We start from the raw sequence: 17,880 nt of genomic DNA, 5'->3' as shown, positions 1-17,880 counted from the left end.
GCTTGCTCGAGTGACTTCATGTACACACATCCCCAGGAAAGGATGGCTCAGAGAGCTCAGGGCACTGTAGAAGAGAGGGCCCAGGCTCAATAGGGTTTGCCTAACTCTGTAGGCAAAGCAGGGCTCTAAGGCCATGATTTACCTTTCCTTCTTGGTCCTACAGGTTGCAGACAGACCAGGAGCCTGGTCCCATTCCTCAGGAAAGCTGGGTCTTTGATGGATACACCAGCCTCCCTAGCAGGACTGAGGACAGCTTTTCTGGCGTGGGTAAGTACCCTGGGAAAGACTGGAGCTGCTGTCTGGACTCGCCTTATCTCTGCGGGATGGAAGTGACCTGGGCCTAGGACAGGCTTCTTTTCTGTTGTTTTGTGACAGGACCAAATTAAGGAGCTCAAGCTAGCCTCAAATCTGTCAGTCTCCAGCTTCAGTGCTGGAATTATAGATGGTGCCACCACATCCAGTTTGGGTCTATCTCTCTAAAAAAAAAAAAAAAAGTTTCTTTTTTAAGGCAAGGTCTTACTATGTAGTCCCTGGCTGGACTGGAACTTGATTTGTAGACCAGGCTAGCCACCAAGCCAGCCCTACTTTTTTCAAAAATTAAATGTGTGTCTGTGTTTGTGTGTGTGTACAGGTGGCAAACATGGAGGTCAGAGGACAAGTGAGACTTGGTTCTCTCCTTCCATTCCTTGGGTTCCAGGATTGAACTCAGATTATCAGCCCTGAATTCAAGTGCCTTTACCTACTGAACCACCTCCTCAGCCCTCAGGTCTGTCTCTTGACAGTGAGATACTGACCTGTGAACTGCCCTGACAATTTCTTCCATGCTTCCAATAGCACTACAGGGTCAGGCTAGGAAGGTGGCCATGGAGTTCAAGTTCATGTTTTTCCATGTTTGTCTCACTCTCCAGAGAGTGAGAATCTCTGTGCATGTCACAGGGAGATTGCAGTCAAAAGGTGACAATCTGGGAGAGAGCATGAAAGGCCAGCTGTAGTAGAGCCCACATTTAACATGAAGATGCTGGGAGCCGGGGTGGCCATCCAGAGCTACCTGTCTGGTCGCCTGAGATATGCCTCACTCCCAGGAACACTCTTAATGACAGGTCACTCCCACACCTGTACCCTTCCTTCCCTGTGTCACCCTGTAATCACAGAGTCAGCCGGTGCACATATACTGTTAACAAACCCAAAGATCCGAAACTGATGGAGAAGACCCTTGAATTTAAACTCAGCAATATGCTTGCTTGAGTACATCCTCAGGTGTTCAGTGACCCTGGATGAACGAATTACCAGGTGCCTTGTGACGCATTGGCTGGGACCTAAGAGAGTCGGAATCTAAACTCCCTATAGCATTTATGTTTGCATGTTGGTTGATTTCCTTGCAATGTTAGAGTGTAAAAATAAACTAGCAATGGGTGAACCAAAGTACATGTTGACAGCACGCTGCAGGAAACAAGCTCCGTCAGTTTCCTAAGCCAAGAGAAATTTGCTCCAGCAAAATGATAATCTTGATTTGGTTTGTGGTGCTGAGGATTGAACCCAGGGGTGTGTGCATGCCAGACAACTGCTGTACCACTGACACTGCCAGTTCATAATGAACTTGCTTTTTAGAAGATCCAAGGCTGTCCAGAAAATTGGTCTTATAGCTTCATTTCTGTGCCCTGCTCCAGTGGGCAAAATGTGAGGTTTAGCTTCCAGCCTGGCCTTGACATCATTTGGCATGGGTAGCATGCCACCATGTCTTCTCTATTCCCTGCTGGGCATGTGGAAAAGTGAACTGGCCCTTTAGAGCCGTCTCTAGAGAGCTTGACAGCAGTGATCTTGGAGCAACTACAGAATTGCCACACTCACTTTATATAGCAAGCCTTGCAGAAGACAGTCCTGGGGCAGGGCCTGGGCATTTAAAGGGTAACCATCTCTTCAACCCCACCAAACACACACGCAGTGGGAGCAGGGCATGGCAGGGGACAAAAGTAAACTGAATTTCACAGGCACTGACAGAGCATCAGAGTAGAATTCGGTAACCGGGAAACTATGTGCAGCTCTATTTTTACATCGCAGCTTTGTTAGCGTAATGGCTTCCTTATGTGTGCACCACATTGTTAGGCTAATGGTCTCCATCCACCTAGCAGGCGCTCCTTACTAATTGTGACCCCATGATCTGGGAAGAGGACTTTTGCTTTTCATGTCTTCTGCAGGCTGACACCAGGAAGCCCTTTGACCTCTTAGCTTGAAGACCACCCTCTCCTGTCAGACTAAAAATGTCCACTAGATTTCAGGTTAGGTGACCCATGTAGGGAAGGCAAAAAGCCCTAGGGCTCTAGGGGGAGGTTCACAAAAACTAGAAGCACCAGCCTCCCCTAAGATACCTAGGGAAGGGCTCAAGGTTCATGATTCTGCTTCTGTTATGGTCCTTGCTGGTCGTCATGGTGACAGACACATCTCAGAGAATCCACTGAGCTCTTTGATGGGTTGCATGGGGAGAGATTTAAGATATGCTTTCTTTGTGGGGAACCCTATACTTTCATGAGCTTGAAGAAGATGGTGGAGAGAGGAGGAAAGGAAACAACAGTTTCCACTCTGTTTTGCCCTTTTGCTTCTGAACTCTCGGGACATGCCATGAGTCACTCGTGTGTTTTCTGTTCAGTCAGCAAGTGCCCAGTGAGCATTTTCTTTGTGTCAAACACTGCTGGTGCTGTGGAAGATGGGTAAGACTTTGGCCTGCTTTCAAGGGGTTCACAGTTTAGGGATCCAACCCACAGAGTCTTCCAGAGTATTTGTTTGTGTCTCCGAAGTCTCACCCAGTGTCCTGCCTGTACCTGTTGACAAAGGCTGCATCAGGCATGCATAAAATACACTGCATTGAGCCCCCACATCATGTGAGACAACAGGCTTGTGGCCATTTCTTGTGGAAGGGAAATAGGGAGTCTTGGGGCATATTCCATAATGTTACTTCCTGCTTGTTGACCATGTTATCTTAATACTAGCATGTGGGAGACAGGGGACTTCAAGCTCAGAGCTTGCCCCTGCCTGTTGGTGAATCCACTGTGTTTGATGAGCAAGGAATTCAGAGTGAGCAGTCTGTTGCTCATGCCTTCCCTGTGAGCCAGCTGAGAAGAAGCCTCCAGTCTTTGTTTCTCTCATAAGCATGAGGGAGATACAGGGTCCTAGGAAGGGTAGAGAAGGAGGATGCCAAAGAATTCTCTCTGTCATATAACACACACACACACACACACACACACACACACACACACACACACAAACACACTCTGCCTGGAATAGAGTCTGAACAAGCAGTTTATAATTTTTATATAGCATGAGAAGAAATTTCCTGTGATGCCTTGCCACCATGCTGGGGTATTGGAGATGGCCTTCATAAGTGCCAAACACTGTCTCCACAGCCAGTTTTTGCCCCAGGGGCAAGGGTGTAAGACTCCGGCCAACAGGTGCTTATGTGAGCTCCCTGACTACTGAGGGTCTACCTGGTCCTCCAGGGACAGCTCGGTGCTGGGCCCATCTGCTCATGCTCAGCACTGGCTCTCTCTGCAAGGCCATCATCAGGTCTTAATTTGAATAGGCAAGGAAACCAGGGCTGACTCTGCCACGTGCCCACATGTGTGAGGCTGCTTTGAGGACTAGAAAGGGTTGCCTTGAGGTTTACATGGATTCCTTAATGACTTCCACTTTGTGGCATGTTTGAATGAGTGCTAAGTGGACACACACTGAAGGGATCTTCTCTATAGAAACATGTGTCACTGGGGAACCAGCCAGAGGCTTCTCTCGGCCTCCTTCTCATATGAGGGTTGATACACACATGGACCGGGAGGAGCCCACAGTTTGCTTCCTGCTGGGAAATGTCACTTGTCAGTATCTTTTCCATTGGTGAGCTGACTCTGACTTTAAGCCACAGTTCATGTCTTGTGCATTGGGATGCAGAGAGCTCTTTCTAAGAAAACGGATGTATCTGCTGTGACTTAGTCTGGGATAGGAGTGAGGAATGGGCGCTGTGCTCTCTGGGAGAGGGTGAAGAGATTGGTCTACACTGATTGGTGCAGCACAGGGGCGCAAGCAAACATCAAAGAACAGAGTGAGTAAAAGCTCCAATAGACCTCATAGTTCACATGACCTTGGCCTCGTTTTTCCCTGAGGAGGGATCAGCCTTATGCTCATGATTGATGGTGGTGAGTCAGCAGATGGACTGAAACCAGAAGCACTGTCTCCTAATTCCCAAAACGCTAAGATAGATAGCCAAGTGCTAGTGATGTCCAGCATTTACTGAATGCCTACTATGTGTAAACATACACTAGGTGCTTCTTAGACAGGGTCCTCAGTGAACACAGTGTTGCTCTTCAGCGGTGGTTACACAGGTTAGAAGTGAAAACACTCGGGCTCTGAAACCTGTCTGAAGACTCGGAGCTCCAGGCTGTGTCAGGATTTAAGCCCTGCTAGTCTGAAGGTCGTGCCCTTCTCCTCTCATCCCCTGGCCTTTCCATCTGCCACCAGGGCTCACTGTGGCAACGGCACATGGTCCAAGCTCAGCTCAGATGCTGCAGAACCCCCCCGCCAAGTGGCAGGGAAGAAAATGGGGTCAGTGAGCCACACACTTTGCAGCCATTTTCCTCAACCCAGCAGTCCCCAGGATTTCACTGGCACCTCTGTCACTCTAAACCCGTGTCATTTCATGCTGTGCTCACACTGCTGTGTTCCCTGTCCTCTGGGGACTTCTGGGCCGAGGTAAGCCTGATGCCCCAGCCATCCGTGGAGAGAGACATGCAGACAATTGACCAGAAAACAGAGCAAGTTCAGAGTGGATGCTACTTTTGTCGTGTTCCAGGGCTCCGTCCCTAGTAGGGCAGAGGAGGCTGCAGCGTGGCAGAGCTCAAAAGACCCTTTTTACATAAACACTGCAGCCATCTGGGACCAAGTAGGCTTCCAGGAGTTGGGGTGGGAGGGCAAGAACACTTGTAGCTGCAGCTGACACTTATTGTGGCTTTCTGTAAGCCAAGCATTGTTAAGAGCATGTTTAATCCTTCTGCCAACTGCACGAGGGCTGGAGCCCAGCTCCAGGGCTTGCCTCTCAGCTCCCCACTCACTGGCTGCACAGCACTGGGGAAGACAATCTCTCTGTGCTTCTGTTTCCGTGGTCGTAACCAGGTTAATAAAGATAGCCTTTGCGGCTGAGCATAGTGACTCACACCTGTAATTCTACTACTTAGGTGGTGGAGGCAAGAAAATTAGGGGGTCAAGGTCATCCTTGCCTAAAGAGTGGGTTCAAGGCCAGCCTGAGCTATATGAGACTGTGTTTCTAAAAATAGTATTAAATGAGCGAGTGAATAACTAAATAAACCTTCCTCTAGGGGTTAGTGGGAATTAAGTGCCTGAATATAGATAGGCAAAGTGCTTAGAAGAGAGCCAGATGCATACTAATTATTTAATATTAAAATCAAGCAATATGCTGTCTTTATCATCCCACCTTACAGATGGAAAAACTGTAATACAGAGTAATTAAATGATTTGCCCAACTTGGTCCATTTAGGACTTTAACCCTAGCAGCCAGTCTTCTGTGGCCATATCCTTAGCTGTATATGCTATGACCTCAATGAAGAAGATACATTGAGCCTGGGGAGGGGCCAGTGCCTGAGACAGAAGCAGTGTGATGGCCAAAATGGCCAAGCCTAGCCCTGCAAGGGGCCTAATGGAAGACAGAGAAGGGAGGTCATCTGAGGTATCTTGCCAGAGGGGTTTGAAATAGAAAGAGAGGGATCTGGATTCTGCTGCCTTGGAGGAGGGAGGGGCGCGAGAAGACTGAGTGACTCCTCCTGACAGCATTTGGCTGGCAATGAGATTTATCTCCAGAGTAAATTGAACCCAGTAGGAACAATTTTAGCAAATATCAAGAACTGCAGAGGCTGGGTAGCCTGGGGTCCCCTTTCCCAGTGTCGCCCTGGTCCAGGCCCTCCCCAGATCCCCCTATTGCATGTATGTGAGTGGCTTCACACAGTGTTTGCCACTTTGAGTTTTCAAAATACAACATATAGACTCAGCAAGGCCTAGCTTCCCTGTCTTCTGCTGCGCTAAGAAAACCAAGGCTTCTGCCTGCCTGACAGGAGTCGCTGAGTTAAGCACTAACTGTGCGCCAGATACTATTCTAAAGGTTTGGACAAAATAAGCAAAAGGCTCCTGTCCTTGGGTTTGCGGTGCAGCTGGGAGCAGGACAGCACGCAGCCTGGGCAGCTGTACAGGATCCACAGAGCATCCCTAAGTTGCGTCAGCTCTGGCCTGTGTGTTCCGGTCCCAGATATCAGGGCAGAGCTTTAGCCTCGGACACCCCTGATACTACAAGCACCAGCAGTGGCACAGTTCCAGGCTATAGCCCATCAGGAGCTTGAAGCAGTTCCTGGAGAGCAGTGAATACACACACACTTGTGCTCAGCCCTCCCGTCTAGCTACCGGTTACTGCCCGAGGACTGTAACCTTGTGACTCTGCCCCAATTGAGATAGGTCTCCCCGCACCCCATGAGTGTATATGTCCAGAGGCCTGTCTCCCAGGTGAGTCTAAGTTTTTGTAAAGTTGACAACACCCATCACCAGTAGTCTGGGGCTACCCGCCTTCATGTCCTTGCTACTGGAAAGATGAGTAGAGAGTAGATGAGTTAGTGATAAACTTTCCTCTGTGCTTTTCCTGGAAACAACACTCATTCCCATTCTGTCTATCTTGGACTTGGCTTCATCCTGATAGCTGTAGGGAAATTCACTCTCTTAACTGCAGGCAACTACTTCAGTCTCCTCTCTCTCTCTCTCTCTCTCTCTCGTTTAGCTTATGTGAACCCCCAGCCCCTTGTTTAGCCCATGTAAACCAGTGGTCCTTGGTGAAGGCCTGAGCATAAAAGTGGCCTGATCTTAGGGACCTCCCCAAACTGGCTTCTGTCATGCCCGAGAAGGCTGGCCAGCCCTCTTAGCACTTTCCTCCTGTGGTCTTCCCGGAAATGCCAGGGTAGGTAAGGACCTGCAGGAACTTTGTCTCAGGAGTCAAAGCTGTCCTTGTGCCTCCCAGAACCCGGCACACATCCCCACATGTCCCACACAGCTCCCTTGACAAGAGGGTTAGAGGGGTTCTGCCCTCCAGGCTGCTTAGCGGACCACACAGAAGGAGTTCCAGGACAAGCAGCTGAAGAGTAAGGTAGCAGACAGCAGAGCCACAGACATAGGCACTGTCTCCCGCCCACGCTCTGTGACCCCGACTTCAGAGGAAACTTAAGTAGGACCAGTGAGTTCTGGGTCACTCACCCCAGAGCAGGCAAAGCCCTGGGAACAGGAGAAAGCTATGAAATACCTGACTATACCTTCTTCTGTTTTTGTTTTGCTTTGTTTTGTTTTGTTTTGTTTTGTTTTGTTTTGAGATAGGGTATCACCATATAGCACTTGCTAGTGTGGAACTTGCTATGTAGATAGACCAGGCTGTTCTGGAACTCACAAAGACATACCCCTGCCTCCCAAGTGGGTGAAATGAAAGACATGAGCCACCACACCAGGCTGTACCTTCTTTTGAGGATTTCAGTGCCACTGAGGTCAGGAATACAAAATGAGGGCGTTCTGCAGTGTTAACGGGAGTAGATAGCTAAGAGAACTTTTAAGCAGGAGAGCCCAGCCTCCGTGGGAGTGCAAGCAGGGCATGTGGAGCCTGGGACGCCGTATTAAACAGGTCCAGCCGGGAGCAGGATGCTGTGAGCTCACTGCATCCTTCCTGCTGGAGAGGCTGGGTTCACACGGAGACAGGAGGAAGCGCTGGAGTGGCAAGCTCCTGGTGGTAAGACAGCGCTCTGAGGTGACGGGCTCGGCTTTGAAAGCCCCGCCCACTGCTCTGAAAGCCCCGCCGAGAACTATTTCTAGGGTTTGCAGAGCTATTTTTCTGCGCCAATTGCCAGTGATTCCGGCTAAAAATAATTGAAACGCAAATTCATGGCAGCCCTCTATTGAATGCTATGCCTTACTGAGAAATCTAACAAAAAAAAAAAAAAAAACATTTAATAAAGCAGAGGTGTCAGAGGAGCAGTGAGGGCAGCCACAGAATGGGCGTGTCTTCTCGCTGGGCAGTGCTTGGCCAGGTGTCTAAACAGTGTCTTGGCCACATCCTATTAGGGGTTACGGTTTCCTTATTCATACAGCTATCTTTAAATGCTTGTTGCTCCTGAACCTCCTTAAGAAACTGATGGACATTATGTCTCAGGGACAAATGACTACCATCTTTCTGGGCATGTGGCTGATATTAGGTGACTCAGCCTACTGACCTCCCAAATCTGGTCTGTGGATGCAGATCACAAAGTTATTTTCTGTGGTATGATGTCATCAGTGGGCTGGCAAGATAACCTCAGCTGTGGGCCTTGTGTTTTCCTTCTGTTTGGGGGTTTACTTGGCCCACAGTGAGACAATACAGTTTTTTACAAATAGGTCAGTTATTCCCTGAGGGGAAATGTTGCATAAGATTATCTCCCAGGTCCCATGTAACCTTGTGATTCAGCAGTGAGAGACAAGGAACACTGCATGGAGTATCTGCTTTGACTCGGGTTAGACCCTAAAAAAAAAGGGATAGGTGCTCACAAAAAGTAGTTTGCCTGTCTCTACTGAGTGTATAGGGTACACACACACACACAAGCAGGCACACTTCACTCTCCTCTCCATTTTCTTTCCTGGAGTTTCCTAGCTCATGCCCATAGTTGCCATGACAACCAATCTAGGCTGGTCTTGGTCTATGGACCATGTTATCCAGGTAGTACAGAACTCAAGTGAGGTCCAGTGTGCAAGGGCCACTGAAGCTGTGTGTATGGGACAGTTGCCATGGTAATATATAGGACACATCCATGTGGAAACATCTGGACTTCTTTTTGGCCAGAGAAGCAAGGGGATGCGGGTTTATGAGTACAGTTTCGGACGCAGTGCCCTAGATTAGGTATTTCTTCCTGCTTTTCCCTGCTGGAAGGCCTAAGAGCAGAGGAAGTGGAGATTCCATGCCCCGTCACCCTACCTAATTTACAGGACCAGAGTTGCTGCAGAGAATACAGGTGTCCAATGCTATGCATCAAGTGCAGGGGCAGGTAGATCGTGACCTCCCCCTAAATTTATACATCTGACCTTTGAACCTAGAATAAAAATCCTTAATCCCTGAGCTCAAGGACCTGCAGGACCAGAGAAGGTACACCAGGGACTTGTAGAAAACATGGCAATGTCTTCTCGACCAATTCTATGGCAAAGCAGAGGAAGCAGCTGAGGTGTTGGCAAGCAAGCAGACCAGTCTAAGAGGACTTCCTGGAGGTGTTCACATGACGTCACAGTGCCCGTCATTAACTTTTCTTATGCACATAGGAGTAGGTGGCAGACCCTAGTCCTGATTTAGTACTTATACATGTACCAGACAGGCTGGGGTGTGAGGACACCAAGGCCATGCTTGTCCCCTTTCTCTCAGAAGATCAGCAGAACTCCCCCATACCTCTGAATACAGCAGAAGTTTGGGGGCATGAGGGAGTCTCAGAGCTAGATGTCCCAAGGTCATTCTCTGAAGATATGGAGTTTCCTTTGAAGAGGACAAGGACAGGAACAGTGGCCCCCTCCTGTCCCAGGGCTGCAGAAAAGTGAGAAAAGATGTTGCTGGGATTCCATCCCAGAGGCCTGGCTTCCACTCCACACTCCAGCTGTGCTGTCTCTCACTACAGGGTACTCAGAGGTCACCCCTGTTTACAGGCCCCACACATCTGTTCTGAGTCATGCATTCATTCATTTAATCAGCCGTCGCTCACCAAATATTCCTGAGAGCCCACTACGTACACAGGACTTTCATAGTCTTTGAGGACAAGTTCAACCAAAAAAAATGGATTCTTGAGAAACACAAATGCATAAATGCATGATGAATGGTGGCTACAGATGTTATGAAATCATTAAAGTGGCTGCAGTGAACTTGGGCTAGTTGTGGAGTGCTATCCTGAAAGGAAGGGCATTGGCCTTCACAAAGGGTTAAGGAAACCTAAGGCAGAAGGGTAAGAAGTTCAAGGTTAGCCTCATGAGACCCTGTCAAAAAAAAAAATATATATATATATATATATAAGAATTGTACAGCCAAAAACCTAGTAGTAACATTCTTGATCCCTCTCTCCTACACACCCACATTTAGCCAGTGGGCAGATTCTAATGGCTTCACTACCTACCACTGTTGACCATGTCTCATGACCACCATCCTCACCACCCACTGGATTTGCCATTCAGCCAAAGACCCCAACAATTCGCCTCTGCGTAATTTTCCCCAGGGATAGCCAGGTCTCACCCTGGCCTGTCATTGTTATTCTAAACCACATCCTTATATAAAGACCTAAAAGAGCCTCCCATGCCCTGCCTTCTAGCACATCTCTCACCCCACTTTCTGCAGCTTCCCCTCTCTTTCTTTCTCTCCAGCCTTTTACCTACCTTGTGTTTTTTTTTAACCTTCCGAGTCTTTCAAGTATGCCATGAATTTCTTATTGCCATTCCAGCTTTTTTTTTTCCCTCCTTAGCAGTTTTTATATATTATTTTGTGTGTGTCTGTGGGAGCTCAGAGGACAATTTTCAGGAGTCAGTTCCACCATGTGTGTTCGGGGAGTGGAGCTGAAGTTGTCAAGCTTCCTGGCAAGTGTGCTTCCCCACTGAACTGTCTTGTTGGTCCTCCTTAGTGCTTTTAAGGAGCTGATATCTCTAGCTGATTTGCTGTCTTTCCCATTTGTATATAAAAGTCCACTGAGGACAAGAGTTACTGTTTCATGTTCTGCTAAATCCCCAGCCTCTGTCCCAGCTGACCTGAACTAACATGAGCAATGGGGAGCAGGCTTTATAGAGACTCCATGCTCAAATATCAGCTGTTTGCACAGCCTCTAGCCTGGCCTTCCCATATTCTGCAGTCCCCACCGAGGGGTGGAGTGACATAGGAAAATTACCTGGCAGAAGGCAGTGGGGAGACAGGGGGTGTCAGCATCTTCTTAGGAAGTTACAAAAAGGGGTTATCAAAGGAAGATGTACACAGGAAGAAGAGCTTGTCACTTTTTGGGGTTGATGGCACCCCGGCTCTAGCCCAGGATAGGATAGGATTGGCTTGCACAGCCAGTTCTTGTTCTCCAGATCCTGACCCTGGGGACAGAAACAAGAATGCTGCCTGTCCTGGACCTCTGTCCTAAGCACTGCAGGGAGCAAAGGGTGGGCTCTTCTGCCCACCACTCTTTCCCTCACACTCCTTCATCCCAAGGTCACCTTTCAAGGTCATAGGGTCAGGAACAGTCTAGCTCTTATTTCTACATTCTCTCTTCCACTGCCTTCCCTCCAGCTCTTCTATCCTAACAGGTAGAGCCCTCGATGTCCCCCTCCTCCCCAAGGGTTACATCATTTCCACTCACAGGGTTGTGAGATCGAAAAGCCCCCAAAGGATGCCTTTCCCTAGCCCCATGCCTACATCTTCACTCCTCGGTTTGCTTCAAGCTGTCAGTCAGCAGATATGGTCAAAACACACACCCTAGTTCCAGTACAGAAATGGGCAGAAATGGGGTCTCATGCTTGTTTTAGGAGCGCTAGGGAGTGAAGATATAAATGATTCCAAATCAGCCACTTTCCTCACATCCCCGGTAGAAACTGGCAGGAACTAGGCCTCACGTAAGGTCACTGACATCATCACCACCCTCTGATTCCCCCAGCCCAGTCTCTTCCTCATCTTGCAGTCCCTGGATGATCATTGCCTTCTATGCAGTGAGCTATTTGGGACCAGGCATTTTCACAGGGCGCCGAAAGGAGAAATGACTGAGTCTGAGAGGCTCAGGGATGATCTTGGGGACAGTATGACATGGCAGAACCTCCTCTCTTTAGGAATCACTGGAGGAAATGCTCTGTACATATTGACTTTATCGATGGATGCCAGAATGGCTGTTGCCACGGCAGCAGAGCATCTCCCTACAGAAGAGGATGGTTGGGAAATGCAGGGGATGTGAAAAGAATAACAAGGGTGAGATTTAAACATGGTACTAGGGAGCCTTGGAGTATTCCAAGATGCCAAGATAGTGTTTAAAGGGAGCACTACCTGGCCACAGCAATACCCTTTAAAGACAGGAGGATGCTCTCAAGAAGCCTGGCAGGGAGTTAATTCATGACATTGTGCATAGATAGTATTTTACATCTCAGAAACTGACAGGTGATGTGCTGTGTAGGAGGGAGTGGGACCCCAGGCTTGGATGGTGGAAAGGGGTGGTGCCTCTTCTTATAAGAACAGATACCAACCTGATCTTAGCCAAAAGGCTGAGGAGTCATTTTCCTTCATCTTGTCTTCTTCTAAAGAGAAGCAGAATTTCAGGGGCTGTTTACTGAAGGAAGGAAAGGGACTTGAGATTTGGGGAATATGATATCCCATGAGAGAAGGCACAGAGGAACAAAGAGGATACAGAGAAGAGGAAGAACTAAGCTGACACACGGGACCAAATGAGGGAGTGAGACAGCCATGGCGGAAGGAAGGTCAGGTCCCGGGGGCAGTAGGCATCCGGAGCAAAGCAAATGCAGGTGGACACAACAACACATGGAACTGGGTTTCATAAAATGCTGAAGGCTTTACTACGGGTACAGACGGTAGAGATGAGGCTAAGCCAGGGGTTTCGGCTGCAGCAGTAGACACGCGTGGATGGACATAGTGTTCAGTCTGGATGGGAAGCAGCCAGTTTCTTTAGCTGAGGAGGACAAGAATTTATATGTGGGGAAGGGAGACTACCAACAACCACCAAGTACTTGGTAAATCAGCCACAGGTGTCCTTTGATTTCCAAATTGCCCTTTTAGAGAAAGCATTCCCGTGTGATTGACTCAGGGAAATCTCATATAAAGTAGAGAATGGCAGATAAGAACAAGGACTTTAAAAATGATACGATGGTTTCTCTCTAAGCCCAGCACTGGGGGGTGGGGTGGGCTGAGGCAGGAGGATCCCAAGTTCCAGGGGCCTGTGACACTTACAAGTAGTCCGTGGGATCTGAGCCGCTCTGGCTTACTTAAACCAGGAGCCTGAGCTCAGGTGTGAGCATGAGTATTTGTGTGTCCTGTGACTGGCTTCTACGCCAGTCTGACTGGACACCCCTCCATTTTGCTTTGACCAGCTTCAAATTGCCTGTTCACTGCATGGCTCCACCTCTGAGTTCTGAGAGCTCTGGACCTGGAGCCTCGGAGCACTGTCTTCCTGGTGATTGCCCCCCAGGTCTCTTCCCTCACTCCTTTGCGGCATTGCCTCCTGTCATCGCTGCCATCAGAATGAATACCCATGCCTGCCTTCCTGAGATAAATGTGTGTAATGCCACATTTTCACAGGGACGAAGTCTTGTGTTGTTTGCCTTGTATCCCCACAAGACATTCAGTTCCTTAAGGGCAGACTCTCTCCATCTTCCTCTAGATCCCCAAGGCCAGCTTAAAGTCCACTGCTCTTGCCAAGCACCTCTCTGCCTACAAACCCTATTGCTAGCACTGTGCTATACACACTGTCTCTGCTATAGTCCCTGTCCTAGAAAGGCTTATGTAAGTACAATCCAGCTGTGGGGTCATGGGAGTTAGAGTATCCTGGGCTCTAGTCAGCACCAGGCCATCATTCAGGCCTCATAGCCATTTAGCCATGACCCCTACCCTGGGCTAGTGTGGCATTTGGAGAGCTCCTATGCTGACATATACAGGATCTTTTAAACTGGTTCTGCAGCTCTGCCAAGGAAGTGATGCTAAGGCTCCTCTGAGTCCTTGGGGTTCCAAAGCCCTTTATCTGCAAAGCTAGTTCTATACCCACTGTAAGAGAGCAACAGAGGGTCAGTGACTTTGACAAGGTCATGTGGTCAGTGGAACGGGGACTCAAACTCCTGTTCCCAAGTGTTAGCCTCTTCCTCTTACACCCCAGTTCTCTTTCCCTGTCAACCCTGGGCCCTGTCTAAACCCTGCCCTGTACTGTGTCCCTTACCTTCCGGAATCAGGGGACAAACTATACCTTAGAGACTGAGGGCAGCAAGAAAGTTTCCGGGGGAAACCAAAGGTAGCAGTTTGTGGGAACTTCCCTCAGACTCTGCCAGTTTCTATCTAAGACCCCATGGGGCCAGTTTCTACCCAAGACCCCATGGGGCCACTCTTCCTGTGCCCACAAACACCCTTTCTCAGTACCTTTACCTGTACCCCTAAATCTCATCTCCTCCACTCCCAGATGCAGGGAAGTATCTGCCCCATCTCTCTGCAGAAAGCAAGGAGAAAAACTGGTGGGATCCTTTCCGTGCCCCCAGGGCTCAGCTCACAGACACCTCCCCCTCCCGAGCCAGGAATAGACACACTCTCTCCCCTACCCCCCTCCCCTTGCGCACACTCCACCCCTCCTCCTGTTTGCTCCCCGCCTTCCCCCTCCCCTCCTTCCCTGGGAGCTGCAGCCTGCAGCTTCTCCACGAGCTAGAGGGAGGAGTGTAAAGAGGGCGCTGCCCGGGAGCGAGCAGCCCTGAGCACAGATCGGTCAGCCGGGGACTGAGACGAAATCCCAGCATCGCAGCACGTCCTGGCCTCGGTGTAGCCGCTGGGCTTCCATCCTCCCTTCGACTGATTTAATTTTTTTAATTTATATTCTCCCGTCCCACCCCTTTTCCTTCGACCCCGCCCCATCAACCCGCTATTTCCTTGCCTTTTCCTCTTCTCGGGCTTCCTTCCCCGCATTTCTTTCCCCTTCGCCCTCCGCTTGCCCCCTTGCTCCCTCCCCTTCCTCTCTCCTTCCTCTCCCCTTCCTCCGTGGTTTCTTCCGTCCTCTACACCCCCCACCTCGCCACTCCGCTCCCTCCTCTCCCGGTGCTCCCGCCCCCTCCCCCGCCCCGTGCCTGCAGACGCGCGGATCGTCCATGCGCTCCTCGCAAGCAGAATGCTGGGCAGCAGCGTCAAGAGCGTGCAGCCCGAGGTGGAGCTGAGCGGCGGCAGCGGCAGCGGCGGCGACGAGGGCGCGGACGAGCCCCGGGGAGCCAGCAGAAAGGCAGCCGCGGCGGACGGCAGAGGCATGCTGCCCAAGCGCGCCAAGGCTGCAGGAGGCAGTGGCAGTATGGCCAAGGCCAGCGCAGCGGAGTTGAAGGTCTTCAAGTCCGGCAGCGTGGACAGTCGTATCCCCGGCGGGCCGCCCGCCTCCAACCTGCGCAAGCAGAAGTCGCTTACCAACCTCTCGTTTCTCACGGACTCTGAGAAAAAGCTGCAGCTGTATGAGCCTGAGTGGAGCGATGATATGGCCAAGGCACCCAAGGGTTTGGGCAAACTGGGGCCCAAGGGCCGCGAGGCTCCTCTGATGTCCAAGACGCTGTCCAAGTCAGAGCATTCGCTCTTCCAGCCCAAAGGCGGCCCTCCGGGAGGCGCCAAGACCCCACTGGCCCCACTAGCGCCCAGCCTGGGCAAACCAAGCCGGATTCCTCGCGGACCCTATGCGGAGGTCAAGCCTCTGAGCAAGGCTCCTGAGGCAGCGGTAAGCGATGATGGCAAGTCGGATGACGAGCTGCTTTCCAGCAAGGCTAAGGCGCAAAAGGGCTCAGGGACCGTGCCCTCCGCCAAGGGCCAGGAGGAGCGGGCCTTCCTCAAGGTGGACCCCGAGCTTGTGGTGACCGTGCTGGGCGACCTGGAGCAGTTGCTCTTCAGCCAGATGCTAGGTAAGTCTTGCGGCCCCGCCCCACCCCGCCCCTGGTTTTCTCCTGGCCAGCTGCAGGGAGAGGTGGAGGAAAGCGAAGCTTCCTCCCCTTCCCCCCTGTACTGATCACTGGCCAGGTTAGGAGGGGCATTACTGCCCAGATGTGCAGAGCTGGCCTACCTCCAGCTGTGTCTGGCTAACGTGTGTCTTAAAGATGTCGCTGGTGGGAGCCTGGGCTCTGCTGTGGCCTGGTCCGGAGGTGAGGGTTGACAATGGGGGCGGGGGACAACCATTAGCTCCCTTGAATTTTGAAGTGCAGAGTCCTAATATGGCAAACCACTGTGAGGTTGGTAGAGACACCAACCGAGGAGTGGTCTGTGCTGGTTAACGCAGCATCCAGCATTGCTAAGGGAGCATTGGTACGAGCCCAGATCTAGAGCAAAGATGTGGGGAAGGCAGATGTGAGGGCCAGTTGGTCCTTGGAGCAGAGCTGAGGCTCCACTTCCTCTGTGGATCCCGGCTGGGAGCTTGAGTCGGATTTCCCGGGTGTGGGGGACCTGGCAACAAGAAGTGTCTGGGGCCAGGGAGGCGGGCGGGTAGCCAGCTGCGCGCATCTGGATGCACGTCCTTTTCCTCAGCCCCAAGCAACCCCCTCCATCTCCCTAAGTGTTTTAGGGAAAGGTCTGGGCTTTTGCAAGGAGACTCCCGAGAAGCCTTTGCCCTTCGGCTAATGAAAGCCAAGCTGGCGGGAAGGGAGGAACAAAGCTTCTTCGGTAGAGGAAGCCGGAGAGCTGCTCCATTGTTCTCCAAGCCTGAACAGTCTGAGCAAAAAATCCAGAGCCAGCTTGGGAACTGTGTTTTTTTGTTTTTTGTTTTTCTGTAGAGCCCCCGTTCTCAGACAGGGATACATGGAGGATGTGCCTAAGAAGGCTGTGGTGCCTCGGAAGCCCGCTCTGACAGTACAGGAGCTGTGGGAGCTTGGCTGCTAGCCACCTTGAATGCACAGACTTGTTGCGGTGGATGGGATGTGGGTCCTCAGGCGCCAGAGCCCAGGGAACCCATCTTCCTGGGTACCTTTGCAGTCTAGTACCGGCTCTGCTGGGGGCTGGGAAGGGGTGTGTCGTGAGCATGTGAAAGGGCGGGGCCAAGAGGAGAGCAGCGGTCCAAGTGACCTGAGGGATGGAGAGAGAAGCTAGTGGGTTCCCAAGGCCCCTGGAGAATGCTGAAGGAAACCTGGTCAGCCTGCTGCAGTCTTCCTGAGATATCCCTGCCTGTGGGGTGGTGAGGGTCTGGTAAACAAGGATTCTGCCTCTGACACAGATGGCTTTTGCAGAGACGGTCAGGAGACTGGAGAAGGGCAAAGGGAGGAAAACAGCCTAGTCCCTTTAGGCTGTCCCCCCAAATTCGATTTGACAGTAAAAAGGAGGGCTGGGGTGGAGTGTGCAGAAGTGATAGGCAGAAGTGCCACCCTGGTGCCTGTTGAGCTGAACAGAGATCCTGCCCTCAAGGAGCTTGCAACGGGCTCAGACAATAAGGAAAAGAAAACACTTGGCAATGCAGGGCTGTGTGAGGAAATGAAAATGGGACTGTGTTCTAGAGAGGGACTGAGGAGGAAGGCCTCTCTTAGGCCTCGCCAGAGGGGGTGATCATGCAATTGTGACTTGAGACATGAGGATATCTTGGAATGAACATAGCCTGAAAGAATTAGAGGGCTGAGGGGGAAAGGGCCTCCATGTGCTTTGGGCAGGGGTAGATGAGTGTTGGCAGGGGCAGGTAGAGGGCACAGCCCCATCTTCAAGGTCAGAGCTTCCTCTATTTGGGGTGGGTTAGCTAACTTCTCTAACCCTCCCTGGTTAAGGCTTTTCTCAGACTGCCCATCAAAGGCCTCTTAGTTACTTCTCAAGAGGGGCCACCACAGAAACTCTTGACAGATGGTCCTAGAGCTGGCTAGGGGCAGGAAAGGAAGAGAAGCTGAGCTGTGTGCTCCCTTGTTTCTGCCCAGCTGTCATTTCCCCGAAGCACACTTCCACAAGATCACTCAACAATTATGGGGTGACAGGAGAACTCCTCCCTTTTTTAACTAGTCACATGCTGGGCCAAAAGACAAGAAGAGCCTGTTGCCTGAGCTGTAGGATGGTATTCCTCCTGAATCCTCAATTTCAGCTCTTTCATGGGAGACCTAAGAGAAAGAAGAGCCCAGGGGTGTGGAGGGTCTGATGAAGGTGGTGTGTAC

General features: G+C 50.8%; 1 protein-coding gene across 4 annotated transcripts in view; it reads left to right on the top strand.

The window, feature by feature from the left end:
- The window catches only part of Nav1 (neuron navigator 1), a 239,969-nt gene that overhangs the window by 77,499 nt on the left and 144,590 nt on the right, over positions 1–17,880 (top strand). For all 4 annotated transcript variants that reach the window (XM_060364356.1, XM_021636656.2, XM_021636654.2 and 1 more), the window contains exons 3-4: positions 164–267; positions 14,869–15,669. In XM_060364356.1, coding sequence (XP_060220339.1) covers positions 164–267; positions 14,869–15,669 — 905 coding nt within the window. The remainder of the gene's footprint in view (positions 1–163; positions 268–14,868; positions 15,670–17,880) is intronic.

This window comes from Meriones unguiculatus, chromosome 11 (assembly GCF_030254825.1).
Source record: "Meriones unguiculatus strain TT.TT164.6M chromosome 11, Bangor_MerUng_6.1, whole genome shotgun sequence".
In the NCBI taxonomy this organism is placed as follows: domain Eukaryota; kingdom Metazoa; phylum Chordata; class Mammalia; order Rodentia; family Muridae; genus Meriones; species Meriones unguiculatus.
Note: the sequence above shows the minus strand (reverse complement) of the source record. Positions and strands in the feature narration are given on the sequence as shown.